General features: G+C 42.6%; 2 protein-coding genes and 1 non-coding gene across 3 annotated transcripts; all 3 read left to right on the top strand.

The window, feature by feature from the left end:
* Positions 1-5,091: 5,091 nt before the first annotated feature.
* LOC138974657 (tripartite motif-containing protein 5-like) lies at positions 5,092-5,932 on the top strand. Its single transcript, XM_070347380.1, has 3 exons — positions 5,092-5,294; positions 5,490-5,870; positions 5,908-5,932. The coding sequence occupies exons 1-3, from the start codon at positions 5,092-5,094 to the stop codon at positions 5,930-5,932; spliced, it is 609 nt and encodes a 202-aa protein (XP_070203481.1).
* A 50-nt stretch (positions 5,933-5,982) lies between these two features.
* On the top strand, positions 5,983-22,203 carry LOC138973562 (uncharacterized). Its single transcript, XM_070346277.1, has 9 exons — positions 5,983-6,138; positions 6,990-7,104; positions 8,315-8,676; positions 9,907-10,169; positions 16,819-16,960; positions 17,488-17,594; positions 18,437-18,587; positions 19,620-19,758; positions 21,117-22,203. Exons 1-9 carry the CDS (start codon positions 5,992-5,994, stop codon positions 21,302-21,304), a joined length of 1,614 nt encoding a protein of 537 aa, XP_070202378.1. The 5' UTR covers positions 5,983-5,991; the 3' UTR covers positions 21,305-22,203.
* Trnar-ccu (transfer RNA arginine (anticodon CCU)) lies at positions 7,395-7,495 on the top strand. Its single transcript has 2 exons — positions 7,395-7,431; positions 7,460-7,495. It is a non-coding gene; the product is annotated as a tRNA-Arg (tRNA).
* Positions 22,204-22,466: the final 263 nt, after the last annotated feature.

Raw genomic sequence — 22,466 nt, forward strand, 5'->3', positions numbered from 1 at the left:
TGTTGAGGAGTTAAGAATTGGTTTATTAATCAATTTCTTTAAAACCCACTATAGTAATCCATCTACGTACTTGGACACATAGCAAAAAACAACACCTTCCTGCTTCTGGTTGTAAGTTTATAATTGGTTTATGAAATAATTTCTTAAAAAGCCACTGGTGACTTTTTACGAAATCAATTCATCAAAACATTACTACTTTTTTTCTGCGTTTGTGGGCTGAAACTTTACGTGTATGACCGTTTTTACACGCCATACGCCGCTTTCGGAGGAAGCATGCTGGGTATTTTCGTGTTTCTATAACCTACCGAATTCTGACATGAATTACAGGATCTTTGCCGTGGGCACTTGGTCTTGTGCTTGCGTGTACACACGAAGGGGAATAAGGCACTAGCAGGTCAGCACCTGTGAGATCGGAAAAATAATCTCCACCTTAACCCACCAGGCGCGGCCGGGATTCGAACCCACGACCTTCCGTTATGGAGGCCGGCGTCTTACCACCAAGCTATTGCGCCCGTCTATCAAAACATTACAGCTATGGACATAGAACACCAAGGCTGCTAAGTTTTGGTACGTGACCAAGTGGGGGGATAGGGGGGGGGGGGTGTGGTCTTATCACATGTAAAAGTCTGACCAGATCGGAAACGGTGAGCCCAACAGTTTTCGCGAGAAAGGTTGTGCCTTTAAGATGATGTTGAGGAGGCTAAGCTATCTGTGCTGACAACAATGTAGAGACTGGCTGAAGATGTTCAGACTACAAAGAAATGTAATTGCATCTCTTCATGTAGTAACCATCCGTAAAAATAGAATGTCAATATTGTGTGCTCTTTTCTTGCTCGTGGGGTTAGCTGTTGGATAGGTTTAATAATCCAGCCCTCGCGTTTTGAAGTTAGAGAGAGAGGTGTTTGTAATGTACGTACTTCTGTGTCGTCTTTTTGATAAAAAAAAGGGGGGGGAACTGGATGTATGATGGTATTGAGTGTGTGTTTTAGTGTGTTTTCATTCTGTGTGTGTGTGTGTGTGTGTGTGTGTGTGTGTGTGTGTGTGTGTGTGTGCGTGTGTGTGTGCATATGCGTCACGCGTGCGTGCGTGCGTGTGTGCGTGCGTGTGTGTGTGCGTGCCTGCGTGCGTGCGTGCGTACATGTGTGTGTGTGTGTGTGTGTGTGTGTGTGTGTGTGTGTGTGTGTGTGTGAGTGAGTGTGTGTGTGTGTGTGTGTGTGTGTACGTGCGTGCCTGCGTGTCTGCGTACATGTATGTGTGTGTGTATGTGTGTGTGTGTGTACGTGCGTGCGTGCGTGTCTGCGTACATGTATGTGTATGTGTATGTGTGTGTGTGTGTGTGTGTGTACGTTGTGTGTGTGTGTGTGTGTGTGTGTGTGTGTGTGTGCTTTTGTCAGCAAGGTTTGAGAGATGGGATTGTCAGTTCTCTATTTGTTCTTTCATGAGGTAGGAAGGTGGCAGGATCACCCGGGTAGAAGCAGCTTTTTGACACCGGGTTGATAGTACGGCACCTCCCGCTAACGGCTGCGAGTCTCTCTCCCTCACTCTTAAATGCACACACAGGCTACACTCGCGTCTCACACCGCCCTGTTCTATTAAGACCTATACGATCTATTTCTCTCCCACCTCCCCCTTACCCTCCGCGGGTTAGGGGGAAGAATTTACCCGATGCTCCCCAGCATGTCGTAAGAGGCGACTAACGGATTCTGTTTCTATTTTTACCCTTGTTAAGTGTTCCTTGTATATCGTCAATGTTTGTAAAGATTTTAGTCAAGCAGTATGTAAGAAATGTTAAGTCCTTTGTACTGGAAACTTGCATTCTCCCAGTAAGGTAATACATTGTACTACGTTGCAAGCCCCTGGAGCAAATTTTTGATCAGTGCTTTTGTGAACAAGAAACAATTGACAAGTGGCTCTATCCCATCTCCCCCCTTTCCCCGTCGCGATATAACCCTTCGTGGTTGAAAACGACGTTAAACACCAAATAAAGAAAGAACCTCCCCCTTTCTCTTCCCCCGCCCCTCTCCTCCCCACCTTCCCGGTACCCCTTACCTCACATGATCTGTTCGTGTTCCTTTCTCTTCAGAACTCCTCCCTTCCTCCTACCCCCTCTACCCCCTTCTCCCCCCCTCCCCCCTCCTGTTCCCCTCCTTCCCTGTTACCCCTCACCCCAATCTTTCTGTGACCCTTTCTCTTTGGAACTTCTCCCCTTCCTTCTTCCACTCTTTCCTTCTCTCCTCTCCCTCCCCCCCAAGGGGCCTTTCCCTCCTTCCATCTTCCCTGTTATATAATAATAATAATTCTCTTTATTTATATAGCGCCTTATCCGAAGTTCAAAGCGCTTTTATGCCGTGTGAGATGGAATTTTTTACACAATATATCACGCATTCACATCGACCAGCAAACCTCAAGCCTGTTAGGCGAATGTTCACCTTTCGCGGCCTTTATTCCAAGTCACACGGGTATTTGATGGACATTTTTATCTATGCCTATACAATTTTGCCAGGAAAGACCCTTTTGTCAATCGTGGGATCTTTAACGTGCACACCCCAATATAGTGTACATGAAGGGACGGTTTTTCGTCTCATCCGAAAGACTAGCACTTGAACCCACCATCTAGGTTAGGAAAGGGGGGAGAAAATAGCGGCCCGCCCCAGGGTCGAACTCGCAACCTCTCGATTCCGACCGCAAGTGCGTTACCACTCGGCCACCCAGTCTGTTACGACTTACACCAATCTTTTCGTGTTCCTTTTCGTTTTCCTTTCTCTTCAGAACCCCCCCCCCCCCCCCCTTCTCCTGCCTCCTTCTCTCAACCCCCCCCCCCCCACCACCACCACCACCTTTCCATCCCATCTACCCCGTCACCCCTTACCCCAATCTTTCCGTCTTCCTGTCTTTTTAGAACTCCTCCTTCCCGTCTTTCACCCCCCCCCCCCCATCTCCCCCTCTCTCCTCCTTCATACCTTCCCTGTCACCCCTTACCCCAATCTTTTCGTGTTCTTTTCTCTTTAGAATTCCCCCCTTCTCCCCCCTCCTGCTCTCCCGCTCCTTCTTCCGGCCCCTCCCCTCCCCTCCTCTTCCCGACTTCCCCGTCACCCCTTACCCCAATCTTTTCGTGGCCCTTTCTCTTTAGAACTGGGCATAGCTAGCTTCTGCTTGCACGCTCCCAAAACCATCATAGGCGACCCAGGGTTGACAAAGCAGAGGTAAGTATTTTCTCAAGTGTATGACCAACATTTAACAACCCGCAGTTAACAAAACGGGGAATTTGTGTGGGGTACTTTGAAGAGTTTGGCAAAAACTCTTCACTGATTCCGAGTGCTAGTTTTGACAGGATCGTTAGGAATGTCAAAAGTTTGTACATTTAGGGGAGAAATATAAAGCTGTTCTTTTTTAATATGGAATTAATCTTTAGCGGTAGAAGGTAAGCTTACATTTATTTTTTTTGCTTTGATTTGTGTGAAGATTAGGGCTGTTTAGGTGTCCTATAAAATTAATTTTGCGCGATGGAAAGCGGTAGACGTTGTGGCATTTTTGTTTTAATGTAAGACTCTTCACTGTGTTTACAAGGAATGTATTGTACGCGACGGCGTAGTTTGTTTGACAGGTAAGTGTACGTGTTTCATTTAAAACTTACAGACGTTGGTTTGGAAATTGAATGGCTTATCAGGATTATTTCTATTACAGTCAATTAGTTGATTTTCAAGTTTACTAACTCCCATTGCAAGTTCAACAAGTTCCTCAGTTCTTTTGTTGACGTCTTTATAATACGTTTTTGTTGTTGCTGTTGCTGTTGTTGTTATTGTTGCTGCTGCTGTGGTTGTTGTTGTTGTATAGTCGTCGTTATCGTTGTTGGTGTTTTTGTTGTTGTTGTTGATGTTGTTGTTGTTGTTGTTGCTGATGCTGCTGCCGTGGTTGTTGTTGAATAGTCTTCGTTATCATTGTTGGTGTTCTTGTTTTCTCGTTCAACTTCAAAGCTCCACGTCTGTCACAAGGCCATACACGATGATAAACGATGTTACTAGCCAAGTAAAGTTATACCCCCCGCGGGTTAGGGGGAGTCCCATATTGGTTGGGACGAGAAAGAATTTACCCGATGCTACCCAGTATGTCGTAAGAGGCGACTAACGGTTCTGTTTCTCCTTTTACCCTTGTTAAGTGTTTCTTGTATAGAATATAGTCAATGTTTGTAAAGATTTTAGTCAAGCAGTATGTAAGAAATGTTAAGTCCTTTGTACTGGAAACTTGCATTCTCCCAGTAAGGTCATATATCGTTGCAAGCCCCTGGAGCAATTTTTTGATTAGTGCTTTTGTGAACAAGGAACAATTAACAAGTGGCTCTATCCCATCTCCCCCCCTTTCCCCTATCCCATCTCCCCCCTTTCCCCGTCGCGATATAACCTTGACTGGTTGAAAACGACGTTAAACACCAAAGAAAGAAAGAAAGAAAGTAAAGTTATATCGTCCAGGGTGGATCGACAGCAATGTCAAACGATTTTTCATACCTGTCAACCCATACTGGTTTTCCTTATTTTGTACGGGATTTATCAACATTTAGGTGTGTACGTTTTGTAATTGACACCTAATCTCCATGATTTACACTCAAACTGATACAACATTAATCTAAAGAGACGGTTCCAGTCAACGTCCGTCCAAGGAGTATTCTTGAATCGTCTCTGAAAAACAAACCAACATTCAATGTTAGTTTTCCATCACGACAACGTAATTATTTCGTTTTTTTCAGCAAGATACTGATTAAGCTTACTAAAGCTTTAACAAATACAAACAAATATGTTGGCTGACAGTGCAATTCTGAAGACAAACGACATCGATTAAAAAAAATAAAAAAAAACCCAGTCTACTCGGAATTTCGAGAATGAAGTTTGTCTCGGTGTCAGCGGGAAAACAACTCATTATGTTAAATGTTACATTATACAAAAGGACTAAAAATTAATGTGTCTGCTGGTGTCAACTTGTTTATTGGTTGATTAAAATTTTGAGGGAAAAAAAAAAAAGGCTGTGCATGTATCAGGAGCGTACATCATTAACAAAGGAACGTTTGACTGCAGGTAACCAAAGTAACCCATGTCCACCATGGAGTCAGAAGAGGACGGGACGTGTCCGATCTGTCAGGACCTGTTCCGAGACCCGAAGAGCGTGCCGTGTGCACACACGTTCTGCAGGCGCTGCCTGACGGGACACATCCTAGCCTCACAGAAACGATCCCACCCGTCGGGCTCCTTCTCCTGTCCCCTGTGTAACCACGTCATCACCCCGCCTGACCCACACACACACAGGTGAGGTGATCGATGATGGTAGTGATGGTAAGGATAAGGATAACATTTCATTTTGTCCTGTGAGTATCTTTTGTTGCGAGGACACTTTTTGAGTCGGTGACACTCAAAACTATGGTTAGTCGGTTGTTGTTTTGCTCAGTCAGATCGTACTCAAAGTGACGACCTTTATACATTAATATGATGTTGACTGTGCAGGTTTTTCTGGGCCCGCCAGTTCCCCACAGACGACAAGCTGGAAGACGCAGTAGCCAAGATGGCGGACGCACGCGCGGCGCGAGAGGAAGGGGCGGGGAGGGGAGGGGCCAGGTGTCAGTCTCACCCAGACAAAGCAGCAGAGACGTGGTGCACGGACCATGACGTGGCAGTGTGCTGGGAGTGCGCCATCACCACCCACAAACCCTGCTCCGGCATCCTCAAAATCCCCCAAGCCGCCTCGCAACGGAAACAGGAAGTCAACGACATGCGCACGCGCCTGGACGCCTTACGCGACTCCTTCGAAAGAGAGCTGGAAAAGCTTGACGCTTCAGAAACGCACATGGCGACGGAGCGGATGAAAACTCAGAACGACATCGAAGAGTTCCACAACCGCATGGTGACGCTCCTCGCTGACAAGAAGGACCAGCTGCGCGCTCGGCTAGAGGAGGAGCATTCCGCGGGGGTGGAGGGGCTGGAGCGGAAGAGGGGGGCGTGGAGGGGAATGATGGAGGAGATCGAGGAGACGAACGTGGTGGCTGAGATGCTCTTCATGCAGGCCACGGAACAGGAGACCCTGACGCAGTTCGCTCCCCTGAAGCAGCAGTTTGACAACCTGCAGTACATGTTGCCTGCACTGGGTACCCCTCAGGTGAGTGCGTCTATAGATCTGGTAAACAAAGGGAAATGAAATAGTGCGTCTATAATGCAAGAGTTAACGGTTGTTTTGCATTTAATTGCCGCGAATTCATTGACCCAAAGAAAATGCGCCAGAACTTTCTTTGAAGGACATTTTCCGACAGTCACTCAGTCAAGTGTGAGCTACAAAACAGGTAACTCGTGTGATCTCGTTTTTGGAGTCGCGATGAATTATTTATGAATTAATCCCAAAATGATTCAATGATATATTTATTAATCAAACACATGAAATGCCTGTATTTAAATGTAGAGGGAAAGTGCGTTGTCCAGCTTCGCTCGACACGGAACATGAATGTGGATAATGTAGCTACTGTCTATACTGACGGCTATGTTACAGTTGTCAACACTGTTAGTGACACCTAGTGAAGGTTGTCCTTGATGGAGCCCGAAATTGACTTGGCAAAGTCTGTTTGCGAAGGCTTTTTACCTAAAATGCAGTGCCAAAGCTTCGCCCAATTAATATCAGGCTGTATGCAAGATAATTCTAAAACCGTGTATCACCGGTGTCTTGAGTTCCAGACGACGATCAACTGGGTGCTGAAAGACCCTGAGTGTTGCCTTGAGGATCTTCAGGCTCTGACACTGGATTGTATTTTATTGTATTGTATTGAATTGTATTGTATTGTATTGTATTGTATTGTATTGTAGTGTATTGCATTGAATAGAAATGTATTGTATTGTATTGTGGTGTATTGTATTGTAGTGTATTGTAGTGTAGTGTAGTGTATTATAGTGTATTGTATTGTATGGTATGGTATGGTATGGTATGGTATGGTATGGTACTGTAATTCTTGTTGGTTTCAGCCGACGGTGAAGTGGGTGCTGAAGGACCCCGAGTGTTGCTTGGAGGACCTTCAGGCTCTGACACTGGAGGAGACCCTGATGGACACTCTCACACCATCTCAAAACGGTGCCACGTGTAAGTGTGTGGGTTTTCTAAATAGGATTAGCTCGAGAGAGAGAAAAAAGTTGAATGCCATATGCCACACAAAGAGCTCGTACGTTCTATGATCGCTTTTTCATTTCAATGCTTGTTATTCTCTCATGTGCCGGGAGAGAAGTTCCGAATAACTCTCACTTACTACTCTATTACATATGTCGAACTTACTACTCTATTACATATGTCGTATGCGTTTCGAGCGCTTAATTCCACTTGTTTATTAGCTCGTGCGCTCTATACAAATTTACTAAGATTACAGTATTCATACAGCCTCCGTGGCCTAATGGATAAGGCATCGGCCTCCTAAACGCCAGATCGGCTAAAGTTATGTGCTAGCCGGGGATTGCGGGTTCGAGTCCCGTCGGGGGTGGTTTTTTTATAATTTTTATATTGCATTAAAAATGTCATGTCCCAGATTGAGGTATGCGAGCCTGAGGAAAATAAAGTTCGAATAGTCGCTTCTCCCAAAATAATTAATCCGAGCTTACTTTGTTTTATTATGATATTTAAAGTTGTGGGTTTTTTTTTAAATTGCATTTATAAGCGTTCGTCATGTGTGTTCGAGTCTCTTTTTCTGACTGTATTTTCTTTTTCTGACTGTCTTATCTGTCTGTCTGTCTGTCTGTCTTTCACTTTACGTCCCTGTTTTTCTGTCTACTTATACGTTTTTGTGTCTGTCTGTCTGTGCCTGCCTACCTCACTGGCCATTGTCTGTATGTCTATCTGTTTGTGCGTGTCTTTCTGTTTCTTTGATTGTCTTTCTGTATCTGTTCCCTTCCTCCCTTCCTTCCTTTCTTCTTGGTTTAAACATAAGTTTATTTTAACAAAAGTTACAATCATGACATGTATACAAAATACACGGGTAACAGCAACAAGCTAGAAGCTTATAGCTCCTCCTTTTTTCTTCTGTTCTTTCTTTCTTTCTTTCCTTCCTTCCTTCCTTCCTTCCTTCCTTCCTTCCTTCCTTCCTTCCTTCCTTCCTTCCTTCCTTCCTTCCTTCCTTCCTTCCTTCCTTCCTTCCTTCCTTCCTTCCTTCCTTCCTTCCTTCTTTCCTTCCTTCCTTCCTTCCTTCCTTCCTTCTTTCCTTCTTTCCTTCCTTCCTCCATCCCTCCCTTCTTTCCTTTTGTCCATCCTTCCTTCCATCCTTCCTTCCATCCTTCTTTAAATGTTTTATCATAACACCCCACAGACCAAAGCCAAGGAGATAGCTCCACCGCCCAGAGACGTCGCAGCCCTCAGTCATCACCTTCAACCAGCAGCGGGGCGGGATCCAGCGCGACCTTGACCTCTCAAGGAAGTCTTCGTCCTTCTTCGGCCTCACGATCTCAATCCTCATCACCAGCGCCAGGCCCTCAATACACTCCCTCTGGGACAGCTTCGGGGCCCTCGTCACCAGTTCCTAGCGGACAGACCAGAGACCGCCGTTCACACACGCTCCACAAGATCAAACGAAGACGTCAGAAGGTGACCTCGTCCAGCTTCGCTCGCGTCGACAGTAGCTCTACCTTGGACAAGAAAGGCAAGAAAGAAGCGGGCAGCAAGGCTCGACAGGTATGTATGTGTACATTAGTTTTTTGTTTTTGTTTTCTTATCTCTATTGCTGGATGGCGGGTTATAATTATAGTAATTACCCTGTAAATTATTGGGATTTTATTAATAATGAAACATAGCTTAATGTGCTTTAAGTTATGCGCTATAGAAATCTCCTTAATAAATAAATGTCTCGTTGAAGATCTTTGCTCGGGGAAGAAATCCCTAAAAGATAAATTAGTTAATAAGTGAAGTTATGTTAATCGCATACTTTGAATAAAGTGTCGCTGTAGCTATTTGTCAAATAAAAGGCTGACATGGAGCTTATCGTACAGCTGGTCTTGCTAAAACTTTTACCATGCCGTCCTATCTTATTTTGTTTCGTTTCGTTTGTTTCTGTGGTACATACCGATTGTTGCTCAGTTGCAGACAGCAAAGCAATGTTATCCTGAAAACGTCGATCGTAAATGAATCAACAGTTTCGAGAGTTAAAGGGAGAGGCGTTAATTATTTCTTTATACAAGGCTTGTTGGGGTTCCGACAGTGAATATGGTTGACGCTAGGGTTCGACTAAACGAACATTTAACCATTTTACTGTACTGCCTCATTTCAAACGTGTGAGCTATGGTGACCAACTGTAAAGTGACCGAATGTCTTAAAACACTCACAGGGGCGGATCACAACACTTTTAAGGGGGGGGGGGGGGGTCCAAATTTTTTTTAGGGACAATTCGACGACACGAAGCGTTGAGTTGAGGGCGCGAAGCGTTCGAACCATCAAGGGGTCCGAGAAAATGTTGATAAAAACAAGGAAAATGGAGCAACCTGAGCCAAGAGACTTACCCTAATTATACACCTTCCACGACGTAAATTAAAAAAGGCAAATTTGGATCAAAACAAGGATAAATGACTGATCTGGTGCAACCTGAGCCAACAAATTACCCAACTACTTTCTGAAACCGTCACTTAGAAAACAAAGGCCGCCTCCTAGGGGGGTGGAGGGAAAATGTTGATAGAAATCAAGGAAAATGGAACAATCTGAGCCATCAGTTTTTCTTTATTTTCAAATTTGTTCTTCTTCTTTTTCTCCCTCTCTTTTTTTTAAAATCTTTTTATGCTAGGGGGGGGGGGGGTGGGGTCTGGATCCGCCCCTGACTCATACATACGTATAAGCATGAGTATGATCTCATTCCTTTTCTCGCACAGCTACGAATTGAAGCTGACACGCCTATCTTTTGATTCTGTACCCCAGGTGATGGAGCTGTCAGCCGCCATAGACACCGACAGCGAAGGGTACGGGCTGGGTGACGTATGTCTGCTTCACCCACGTGACGTCCTGCTCGTGGCCTATTTGAATAGCCCCGCCCTCCGGGTGTTCTTTCTCCCTCCCCCCGGCAACAAGTCATCCACGCTGGACAGCAGCAAGAAGAACTCCAGTATCCTCAACCTGGCCAAAGCGAGCAGCAGCACGCTGAATCTTGCAAAGCACAACTCCAGTGGCAGCGGCTTGAGCAGGTACGGACAGGTTTGAAAGGAAACGTTGGCTGCATGGTGGCTGGCTGGTTGGCAAGCTGGCCGGTGTAACACGAGAAAATTACTCCCACGAGATTTTTACTCCGGAGTAAACATTTCGTACGAAAAAGTTACTCCCTTTACGAAAAAAGCACTCCCCCATTACACGAGAAAATTACTACTCCCCAAGACAGGTGAGTTCCGAATAAACATTTCGTACAAAAATTTTACTCCCCTGACGAATAAATAACGAATAAATTACTTCACCCCAACACAAGCAATTTAACTTCCCATGCCAGGTGTACGAAATTTTTACTCCCTTGTCCCCTGTTAGTCTTGGTGGTGGAAGGGGTGGAGGGAGGGTAGCGCGACATTCGTGTGCGCGAGATCACTTATTGGCATTATCCCTTCGCCCGCATCCCATTTTTGCGTACGAGATTTTTACTAGAAGTAAAAAAATGGGGAGTACAAATTTCGTGGAGGGAGTAATTTTCTCGTGCCTTGGGGAGTTCTTTTCTCGGAGTAAGAATTTCGTACGAAATGTTTACTCCGGAGTTAATTTTTTGTGGAGTAAATATTTCGTGTTACACCGGCTAAAGAGATGGACGCCAATCTAAAGGGTCCAGTCTGTAAATGATAATCAATGTTTTTAACGCCGTCACGGTGAAACCACTAGGGGCTTGTTCTGTAAGCCTGTCTGTCTTTACACCCCCGGTATAGGGGTGTGTATAGGTTTCGGTCGATGTGTTTGTTTGTTTGTTTGTGTGTTTGTGTGTTTGTGTTCGCATATGACTAAGTGCCAAAAGGTGCTCACAGAACAGAAGACGACTTTGTTTTACAATAAAAATTTTTCTAAAAACGTGTGTCTGCTGAAAATTGGTGTGTGTGTGGATGAATGTGCGAAGAGATAGTGGACATAATTTCGTGTGTCTGACTTGAACGGTTTTGAAGTTATCTTTGTTTAAAGTCAAAAATAACGCCAAAACCGGCCATCTGAAAACGGACATCGTGATACCTCGTGTTTTGAATATGCCACAGAAAAATAACAAGAAGCACAAATGAATTGCATTTAGTTTGATTGAATGCCTGAAACATCGCTTTACAGACGAGACCAAACGTCAAATCTAAATCTCGAGAGAATTTTTTTTTTTCGATAACCGAATTTTAAGGTGTCGCACGCAAGATGTGTCGTCATCACGGCATACATTTTTCAATCGCAGATATTTACTAAATTTCTTTTTCAAAAATTCTGGAATTGATGTCGACACGTCAAGCGATAACGGTGTATCAAACTGCTGTCTTTCAAGTAATCCAGCAAAGACTGCAGAACTTTTGAACAGCATTTTTGAAAACGATTTGAAAATTTCGTCATATCTTGCGTGCGACAAAATGTTCGGTAATTAACGGTTATTTTCTTTTAAAAACAAAATTTACATGTACAAAGATCTACTTCATCTACGGAACCACGTGACACATTCTGTGTTCAAAATTTGTGAAGAAATCACGAACCACGAATGCGCTATCAAGTGTTGAAATTATGTCGTCAACATCTTTTCAGATCTTGCGTGCGACACCATCTTGCGTTCAACATAAAATGTCACTACCTTATCGAGTTTAATGGGTAAAACTAACTATTTGTTGTCTTAGTTTAATCTTCTTAATTAAAAGCGTAATAAAACCGAACTTCCAAGATGAATTTTAATTGAGATTAGCGAAAGAGCGGGCACGCAAGTCGACCTTAAAGTAAAAGAATGATAACACGAGCGTTTGTCGTGTTGTCTTGCGTACAACACATTGTCCAGAAAGGAAAATGTATATTTTTCTCAGACGTTTTTTAAGTTGAAACCTTGAAACTTCACACACATTTGGGGTTTAATCGCCCCCATGCATGGTAAAAGTCTTGTTGACCCTTGTCAGATTTCAAGGTCACGGCTGGGTCACATGTGGTTCAGAAAACGGATGAAACATATTTTTCAGAGATTTTTGAAGCTAGAACCTTCAAACTTCAAACATCGCTTTTGCTTAATGATTGTTCAACATGGAGAATTCAAGGTTGATCCTTGAGAAATGTGAAGGTCATAGCAGGGTCTCGTGTGGGTAAAAATGAGATTGTTCGGACACTGCATGTAGCATGGAACGACAAAACATGTCATGTCATATTTCAGATATCAGTACATTTACAAATGGACAACACCAGCAAACATGAACCAAGTCTGGTCGACCTTAGTCAAATGTCAAGGTCAAAGTGGCGTTATGGTTTGGGTAAAAAAAAAAGGAAATTGTATTGAACTTCAATTTATATAAAACCAAAGTCTGGTTGATCTGTTTTAAGATTTAAGGTCAAATCTGTTATTTAAGGTCAAATCAAATAGAAATTTGTTGATGCTTAAATCTTTGAAACTTCCAACAGGTTTGAGGTTTGACAACTTCTGGACTTTGAAATCTGGTATGGTTGATCCTGGTAATATTAATTGGTCAAAACATCAAGATCAACAATTATAAAATAAGCACTTTCACCAATGTCAAGTGAGCAATAGCAGCAAACGTGAGTCTTATAAAGATTATCACTTTTTGTGTGACCTCAACTTGACCCCTCTGAATGCTCTCAATCATGGAAATTGACCACACTTTGATTATAACCAAACAACATCAAAACTTTGGAATGTGTGAAGTTTCAAAGGTGTTGCTTAAAAGGCGTTCGTGAAAATGACAATTGTATGTGTCTGACTTCAATGCGACCCCGCTGCGACCTTGACGTTTGATTTTATCAACCAGACTTTCATCATGTGTGAATGACTTCAAACACTATAAAACTAGTTGAAGAAATTGACAATTTTTCAAAGTTTAAGCCAGATGGCACTGCTGTGACCTTGAAATTTGACAAACATTAACCAGGCGGTCACCTTTTTTAGAAAATATCCTGAAAGGATCTTTTAACCTTACTGTGACCTTGGAATTTGATGAGGTTTAATTTAACTTGCGTAGTGTGCCAAGTTTCAAGGCCCTAGCTTCAAAAACATATGAGAAAACCTCATTGAAAAATGTATATGTTTGACCTCAACGCGACCCTGCTGTGACCTTGACTTTTTCAACCAGACTTTAATCGTGTGTGAACATTATACACTAGAACTGTGTGTATTTTCAAAGCTCGTGCTATAAACGCGCTGAATAAATTGAAAATATTCCACATTTGGACCAGATGTGACCCCGCTGTGACCTTGAACTTTGACAAAGATTAACCAGCAGGTCACTTTTAATGAGGTTTTATAAAAATGCTGAAAGTATGTGAAGTATGTAAAGTCTAACTGATCTAGTATTAAAACATGTAAGACGTGACAACGACAATTTTCCAGTTTGCAAAGGAAATTTAACCTCGCTGTGACCTTGAAATTCAATGTTGTTTAATGTGATGTGCACCATACCTGGAGGTCATTATACTTTGGTTGTGTGCCAAGTTTCAAAGCCCTAGCTTTAAAAACGTGCGAGATAACCTTAATGCTATGACTCAGTGCCGTTTTGAATGATATAACGAACAAAATTATCGTTATTTGTAAAATCATTTGGGTACATTTATCTTTTCTTTTCGTAATTGGGTTCCAGCATCTGTTGTCTTAACAAAAATCACAATATCAGTCGTGTTTGTCAACTTTTATTTTTTAGCCCCTTTGTCCGCTTTTCGTGCGCACCTTTTGGCACTTAGTCATATAGATCTCAAGAATGAACGGACCGATCGTCACCAAACTTGGTGAACCGGTTCTATACATTCCTGAGACGGTCCTTACAAAAATTGGGACCAGTCAAACACACGGTTAGGGAGTTATTGGTGGATTAAGATTCTACAAGGACTTATAGAGAAACATATTCATGGTCAAAGGGAAATAACCTTCTCAGTTGGTGGCAGTGAGAATGGGTGCAGTGAGAATGGTTATTTCCCTTTGACCAACGGGGGTGTTTTTCCTACCTCGAAGGAATTTCTTGTTTTAGCTGCTTTTCTTTTGGTTAGGAGGTAGCGCTCGATCGTTGGCTAGTTTACCAACTGGCTGGTTGGCTGCTTAGCCAGTTAGATAGATGGACGTCAATCTAAACGTGCGGTCTGTGCGTCTGTCTGTCTGTTTGTCTGCTTTTCCTGGTTAAGGGCAGAATATACCTGCGCAGTGTCAGCGGCACAGACGACGCACTGCATATTATCAGAGACATAGATAGATGTATGTGTGTCTCTGATATTATTGATGCTGCGATAGGGATTATGACGAGTACTTGGCCTGTTTTCCTTTCACACAACGTATATAGCGGGCTGGGATAATCTGCAGTGCGTGGTCTGTCCTGCTGAAGTTACATAGGTGAGCGCCAGGCCTTGGGAGGTCGACTTACTGGTGGTCATTTTTCTTTGACAGTCGTCCGGCCTCTGCGCGTGTCTGTGCGTGGGCAATTCTTTGCTTCGACAAGGGCCATTGCCTTGCCTGCTTTTAACGGCTTACATGCAAAACAGAAAATTTACAGAAGTTTTGAACAGAAAATCAGAAAACAAACAAGGTCTCGAGAAAAGAGGGGAAGGCCGTGGGTTAATTATCCGTGGTGGGGTGCGTTGGGGTGTCTTAAAAGAATCGTTTCCACCCTATTTATAATAATAATAATAATAATAATAATAATAATAATAATAATAATAATAATAATTGTCAGTAAGTACTGGTGTCACATGACTGATGTGAACCAGTTGATTGGCTAATGGCGATGCGCTTAAATCTGTTAGCGCACTCCTGGAGTGCGCTAACTTTTCCACAGAGCGTATTCTTACACCCTTTGCCAAAGCGAGACTGTACTCTCATCCTCAGAATTAATTAATGACATGTAGCTTATATTCTCCACAATACCAATGATTATGACCATAAATGTCCTGCTTTTCAATTAAAGCAGAAGTGGTTTTTTTTCTGACAGATTGCATGCGCCTGTGCCGCCCACAGTTGCACTGATCTAAAAATAGAACCCGCTGTGTCTAATTTTTCAGTTTCGACTTGCGAAGATTCCTCTCATAATTATGCCATGTTGGTGGCATGTACCTTATTATCCACATTACCAAATGATGAGTTAGTATACAATTCCCAGCAGCTAACAGAAAACACAAGTGTTATTCCGATAACGTCGCAGCTAGATCAGCACGTAGCAGACTACACTGAAATACGACTGCATCTGTTCAGTAAATGAATGCTTTCCGTTTATTTTAAGGCAAGAACAATCGGAATCGAAAACGTGTAGGGTTTAGAACGTTCTTAACACATATAAGACTTATTACCAGCCTGCTTTATGTGTGCAGACTCAGTGCAACGGGACGAGCAATTTTTGTTTTTGAAATGAGACTCAGTGCAATAGCCTAGCAGACGACATAAATCCCGCTCAGCAAATTAACATGTTAGGCAAATGTGAACGATAAAACGATGGGGATATAATACGTGTAGGGTTCAGAGCATTCTTACCGTTCATATTTAGTACCAGACTCCCCGATGAGTGAAGATACCACACGAAAAACATGCCACGTTTATTTTGAAAATGGGCTTTCCGTCGACCTTGGCAAGGGGCACAACTCTGCACAGTCAATCTGTCGAAGCTCGATGAAGGTTTCGAACCGCAAATAACTGAAAGCACAGTCCTTTCTCCGAGTTCAAATGAGAGAAAGATCATCACTGTTTAGCTTAACGCTACACTGGAATTTACCAACAGAAATTAAAACAAGAGTTTGCGTGTGATGAAAGCACAACACACGAGACAGCCCACACAAAAGTAGATCTTCTATACGACCTGACCACACAGTTATGTCTATTCAAATGCGCGTAGCAAAATGTGCGTGTTGTATCTTCTTTTTTCTCTGGCGGTACCGACAATATCGTTATTGAAACAATCCCAGTGCACTAAGGGATTTATAGAGCAAATCTCGAAAATAATTATTGAACTCAGCGCTATGCGCTTCGTTCAATAATGAATTTTCTCGATTTGCTCTATAAATCCCTTAGTGCACTGGGATGTCTCAATAACTTAAATAATAATAATAATAATAATGATAATAATAACTGGACATTTTTAAGTGCCTATATAACCTATGGCTCTAGGCCCTTTACAAAAGAACATATGCAGAATAGAACAATTAAATGTACAACCTACATAAACAATTAACCATACGGACAAAAATCACCACATGTACTGTTCACACAATATTCATATATATATGCTATACACACTATATATACACACACATACTGGTTGCCTGAATATGCGATTAGGATGGAGAGAGAGTGTGTGTGCGCGCGCTCGCGCGCGCGTGTGTGTCTGTGTGTGTGTATGTATATGTGTGTGTATGTATATGTGTGTGTGTGTGTGTGTGTGTGAGAGAGAGAGAGAGAGAGAGAGAGAGAGAGAGAGAGAGAGAGAGAGAGAGAGAGAGAGAGAGAGAGAGAGAGAGAGAGAGAGAGAGAGAGCTTTTCGAATATGCGTGACTAGAAATATGTGACCTGTACAAATGATCCCCCTCCCCACCCGCACCCCCTTGAAATGAACCGTGTGTTCAATCAATAAAATGTCTTACGTCTTACGTCTTTACACACATACCCAGCGAACTGTGTGAACAGCGAACATACACAGCGAACTGTATCTCTTTGTGTAGGAGTGCGAGCAGTAATGATGTCAGCACGAGCCTGAAGCCGACAGTGTGCGAGTTGACTCACACCCCGTGTTGCCTTGCTCAGCTGTCTGATGACCTGGTAGCCGCCACGTCCTCCACCTGTCCCCAGCTGTCCTTGGTCAAGGTAGGACGGGCCATGGCAAGGCTATGTCCTCCTCTTATTCGTCTTATTCCTCTTATTCCTCTTCCTACTCTTCCTCCTCCTCTTCCTTCATCTTCTTCTCCTTCTTACGGAATACAGAATAATGTATTGCCCAAAGTTAGGAATTCATCCTGATGTTGCGGTTAATGATAGCATCCACCTAAATCATGCACACACAAGCATGTATGAAATGAGTCAACAAAATTGTTTAAATACATGTTTAAAAAACAAAGTAAAAAGGCGTTCTTTTTTATTCTCAAGGTTCTGTAATTGTCTACACACCATATTTTGGGACAAGGAATATTACCTACAAACATGACAGTAACAAAAATAATAGACTTATTATTGAGTGTGCGTTAAAGTCAAATATAGACGGCATGGTATATCACACTTAAAAGCAAAGCCTCCATCCCTACGAGACAAAAATAGCCCTTAGATTATGAAAACTGTGATTTGAAATAATGCCACGAGAACATTCCTTATCTTTGATATTTGTTCCGTTAAAACAGGTGTCGGGCAACTCAGCACGGCGTCTTCGAGCAGTGGAGATGGGGAGACAGTACAGGGCAGTTGCACGTGCCGGCACGCGCTCGTTAGCATTGGCCACCTATCACAGGTAAGAGTTGAAGATGCCTGTCTACTTGTCCAAAACATCTTGTAAAGAAACATGGATCAGTTCAGTTTTTGTCACGTGGGATAAGAGGATCCTTCGCCTAAGACACACGTCGACAATTATTGCTGTGGACTATCTATAAAAGCAATTAAAGGCGATTTGGTGTTTTTGGGGGCCCGGTAGCTCAGTTGGTAGAGCACTGGACTTGTGATCGGAAGGTCGCAGGTTCGAATTCGGGCCGTCAACTTATGTGAAGACCCAGAGACAGAAGCCATATCCCACCCCCGTGTCACCACAATGGTACGTAAAAGACCTCGGTCATTCTGCCATAAGTGCAGATGGCTGATACCACCTAAACACGCATACACTTGTGTATCTCATCAAAAGCCGTGAGGGCGTAAAAACTCAAAGTATCATAATTATGACCCAAATCATGTCCTTAAGAGGCGAAATATTTAGCCTGTGGGACAGTAAGCATTCTCTCTTTTCTTTTGGTGTTTGTTTCTCTCTACAAATCTGTAACCATCATATTTGCTGACAATGCAATACAGTGGAGCCCTACCCCACAACCACCCCGACCGACCCCAACCCAACCTTCCTTTTTTGAGGACCCTCCGATTTAAGAATTCTCCGTTTGTAATGCGTTAATTGTTGTTTCATATTTGTTGTTCATAACATCTGTAAATGTACCTCTAGTTTAAGACCCCGTTCTTTTTAAAGACCTTATTTTCTCAGATGTGTAGAGGTCTAAAAAGAGAAATTCCACAGTAGATTGTACCAGTTTATATATCACTTGTAAGCGACTGTACCGTTCTGACTGCTGCCTTCACTGTCATCTGTGGCAGCGGTGACGCAGAGAACGTGATTGACGTCATTCAGTTTGACACGGACTTCAAGACGTTCACACTGCTGCGTTCCATGTCGTCACACCACGCCCCTGTCCGTGCAGTAGGAACGCCCCTCTTCCGCGCTCCTCACAGTCTCTGGGTGCAGAAGGTGGGGATTATGTCTGTCTGTCTGTCTGTCTATCTGTGTGTCTGTCTGTCTCACATCACGCGTCTATCCGTGCTGTAGGCATGCCCCGCTTTCGTACGCCTCAGTTTCGTTTGCAGAGGTTCTGTCTGTACGTCTGTCTGTCTGTCTTACTGTCTGTCTGTCTGTCTGTCTGTCTGCCTGCCTGTCCGCTGTCTTTAGATGCAGAAGGTGCAGCATTAATCGCTCTCTGTCTGTCTGACTTCTGTATTGGTCTGTCTGTCTGTTTGTCTGTCTGTCTGTTTGTCTGTCTTTCTGTTTGTCTCTGTCTCTGTCTCTCTGTCTCTCTCCTTGTCTCTGTCTCTGTCTCTCTCATCATCATCATCATCACTTGATCATCATCATCATCATCATCATCATCATCATCATCATCATCATCATCATCATCATCATCATCAACAACATCTTCATCATCATCATTTACACCATATAATCATTATTAGCATTAGTGTAAACGTTGGTATCGTGTGAATTTTACCGTCGATCACTTTACATGTGTAACCTCAATTAACATGTTGCATGTTTCGCTTTCGATTTGTATGTTGCTTACTTTGTCATTTTGTTGTTTATGTTTATTTGCTTGTTTGCTTACTTGTCGATTGTTTGCTGATTCGTTCGTTTACTTTGTTTATTTGTCATGTTGCTTTACTTGTTTATCATTTATTAGACATTTGTATTAGAAGTAAGGACCGGTTGTAAGAAAAGGCGTCGCCTTAAACCTCTATCCTTGAAAAATAAAGTTCCATCATCATCATCATCATCTCTCTCTCTGTCTCTCTCTCTCTCTGTCTCTCTCTGTCTCTCTCTCTCTCTCTCTCTCTCTCTCTCTCTCTCTCTCTCTCTCTCTCTCTCTCTCTCTCTCTCATTCTGGGTATGCGGTTCAATCAACTCTTTTTTTAAACAGACAATTAATATACCGCAATCCACAATTAATATACCGCAACATTTTGTTCTAGTTAAACGTGAGCCATAAAGGCTTTGCCTCTCGTGCTTCAGGGAGGAGATGTTGTGGTGAGTGACGGAGACACGCCGGCAGTGGTGGGACTGGGTCGTCAGGGCAAACTGTCCTTCCTCTTCAAGCCCGACGACGAGGAGTTGCTCGACTCGCCTGCCGGTATTGTGGGCAATGCTGCAGGTAAGGGGAATTCTTGGGGACTCATTCAGTGATTTATTGATTGATTTATTGATTGATTGATTGATTGGTTCATTAATAATACATACATTAGTTGATTAACTAATAGTGTTTTTAATTATCAATTTATTTCATTCTGTATGCACTTATTTATGCACTTAGTTATAATCTATTTATTAATTAATTGATTAATTTATTTATGTATTCCTTTATTTATTATCATATTTATTCCCGTCGCGATATAACCTTCGTGGTTGAAAACGACGTAAAACACCAAATAAAGAAATAAATCATATTTATTAATTTATTAATCAATTTAAATTTTTTAGATTTTTTTAATGTATCGATTTATTGATTTTGTTTTAATTATTAATTTTTTTAATTTTATTTATTGATTGATTGATTTATCTATTTATTTATCTATTCATGTACGTCTTGTGCATGTCGACATTCATTCTGCTTTAAATGCATTGTTCGCTGTTTGAGCCTGGCTTGATTAGCTCCCTTTAGTTTGTGGTAGCTGGCAGACTAGCTGTAGTTCGGAGTAAGGGGCAGGAGTTGGGGAAATTAAGGTAAGGGGGGGGGGGGGGGGGGGGGGGGAGGGATGGGATGTCTCCCGAAGAAGGCCTTGATAGTGGTCCTTTTTCCCTCGGAGAAAACATTTGCCTTGTATTTTGTTCCAGTTTTCCTCCCTCCTTTGCCAGTGTGTCTTCTGTCTCATTTCCACTAATGCCACACTGGGTTGGTATTATATCCACCATAGTTTCCCCTCATTATAATCATTCTGATCTGTTCCGACGTTGCCGGCGAAATATACATGACAGGTGCCTTTAACCAAGGTTTGTGGAAGCTTTCCAACACCAGATTGTATTCCTATCACTCTGATTGCCATCACACCGTCTCATCGTTTCCATCTTGCAGGCGGGATAATTATCCGTGTGACGGTGTCAGACGCCTGTATCCAGGGAATGGTGAAACTTTCTTGTACCCCACTCCTGATTGCCGTGATCTCAATTTTCGCCTGGGCCCAGATTTCGTCTTAGGTCTTGCTGATCTCGTATACATCCTTTCACGAACCCCCCCCCCCCCTCCTTCCCTTCCAACATTTCAGTCTGGGGTTATATATCGTAGGGCTTAGGCGAAACAACGAACCGTCACACCGTCTGATCTGTTTTATGTTGCAGGTGAGATATTTGTGTCAGATGCCTGTACCCAGGGCGTGCTGAGACTATCACCGCAAGGCAAGCCACAGGGTCTGGTGCTGGGTCCAGAGAGTGGTCTCCAGTCTCCTGTGACCTTGAACATGTGTTACACCAGAATTTACTCCTATCATTCTCATTGCCATCTTTTCCATGTTTCAGGCGAGATCTTCGTGTCAGACGCTTGTACCCAGGGCGTGCTGAGACTATCGCCACAAGGCAAGCCACAGGGTCTGGTGCTGGGTCCAGAGAGCGGTCTTCAGTCTCCTGTGGCTCTGGCTCTAGCTGCCAACGGTGCCATGTACGTCGCGGATTTCTATGGGGGCATTCGTGTCTTCATCTTACTATGAGCCTGATGAAGATTTGTTGGAGACTTCATAGTAATGATTTGTTTATGAAATTGTTCCCGGTTTTTTTTATTTTTTTTTATTTTTTAACGTAGTCCTAACGTTGTGGACTGGCTATTTTTCGATTGGGGCATCCACGTTTGCCTCTTACTATAGCATTGATGAAGATTTTGAAGATTTTCATAGTGATTACGTTTTTGACAATTTATTCTATAATTTGTATTCTTGTCTCTTTATTGTGTTTTTTGTTAAAACGTTGCACTACGTTTGTGGACTGACAATATTGATTTTATTTTAAAAGAAATAAATACTGATGTCTGAGGACTGATTGCACGAGGGCTGATTTCTGTTTGCTTATTTTCATTGGGCATTAATTTCTGCTTTTTATGCCTTTTTATGATTTGCTGCTGCCCCCAAGCCCTGTGATTGACATATTAAAAGTAAAAAGCAATTGTTTGGACGCTTACTTGCTTGCTTGTTGAGGCTTTTGTGCTTGTTTTTTGTTTGCTTGTTTGTTTTCTCGCGTTAGAAGGCGTTGTGATCTGTGCCATTAAATAAAATATATGCAAATGTTGAACGTCTGAGTTTTAAATGATACATATACCGGTCGTCATTTTTTTTCTCAAATGAGACATTCTAATATTCTTGTGATTTAAAATGGGGAGTTTATATGTGTGCATTATCTTTCGTTTTGGAGAAAATGTACGGTGAGCTTGCACAGTACGAAATTATACCGAGAAATATGAACAATTCTGTACCTAGGTTAACTCTCTAACACATACATTCGTGAGAGTTTATTGGCGTAAAATGTGATACTCGAGGTTGCATGTCAAGTTCATGGCTATGCATTCTCCATTCTGGTTGAAGCTTCGTCTTCCAACAGTCATCCATTACCACAACAATCTGTACACATGTACATCCATAATTATGATCATGACCGCTGCATGTTGTAAACTTGCTTGAAATGCAAAAGGTTGCATGTAAGCGTGTATGTCTATTAATTTTGTGTGTGTAAATAATTTATTCATGATCGTTAAAAATCGTTTATGTGCTGATGTCAATCAAAAAATCAAATTAAAGTGTAAATCGACGTCCAATGATCATAAAATGCGTCTTAAATTTGCTTTTGTGTTTGTTTGAAGCTTGAATATGAATTCTCTTTGAA

Source organism: Littorina saxatilis, linkage group LG8 (assembly GCF_037325665.1).
Source record: "Littorina saxatilis isolate snail1 linkage group LG8, US_GU_Lsax_2.0, whole genome shotgun sequence".
In the NCBI taxonomy this organism is placed as follows: domain Eukaryota; kingdom Metazoa; phylum Mollusca; class Gastropoda; order Littorinimorpha; family Littorinidae; genus Littorina; species Littorina saxatilis.

Bases quoted from the DNA above. Each gene is read 5' to 3' on its own strand.
- LOC138974657 (XM_070347380.1), top strand. From the start codon at position 5,092: ATGGAGTCAGAAGAGGACGGGACGTGTCCGATCTGTCAGGACCTGTTC. The intron at 5,295-5,489 runs GTGAGGTGATCG...TTGACTGTGCAG, and splicing joins CCTGACCCACACACACACAG to GTTTTTCTGGGCCCGCCAGT. The intron at 5,871-5,907 runs GTTCCACAACCG...CTCGCTGACAAG, and splicing joins ACTCAGAACGACATCGAAGA to AAGGACCAGCTGCGCGCTCG.
- LOC138973562 (XM_070346277.1), top strand. From the start codon at position 5,992: ATGATGGAGGAGATCGAGGAGACGAACGTGGTGGCTGAGATGCTCTTC. The intron at 8,677-9,906 runs GTATGTATGTGT...TCTGTACCCCAG, and splicing joins CGGGCAGCAAGGCTCGACAG to GTGATGGAGCTGTCAGCCGC. The intron at 18,588-19,619 runs GTGGGGATTATG...CTCGTGCTTCAG, and splicing joins ACAGTCTCTGGGTGCAGAAG to GGAGGAGATGTTGTGGTGAG.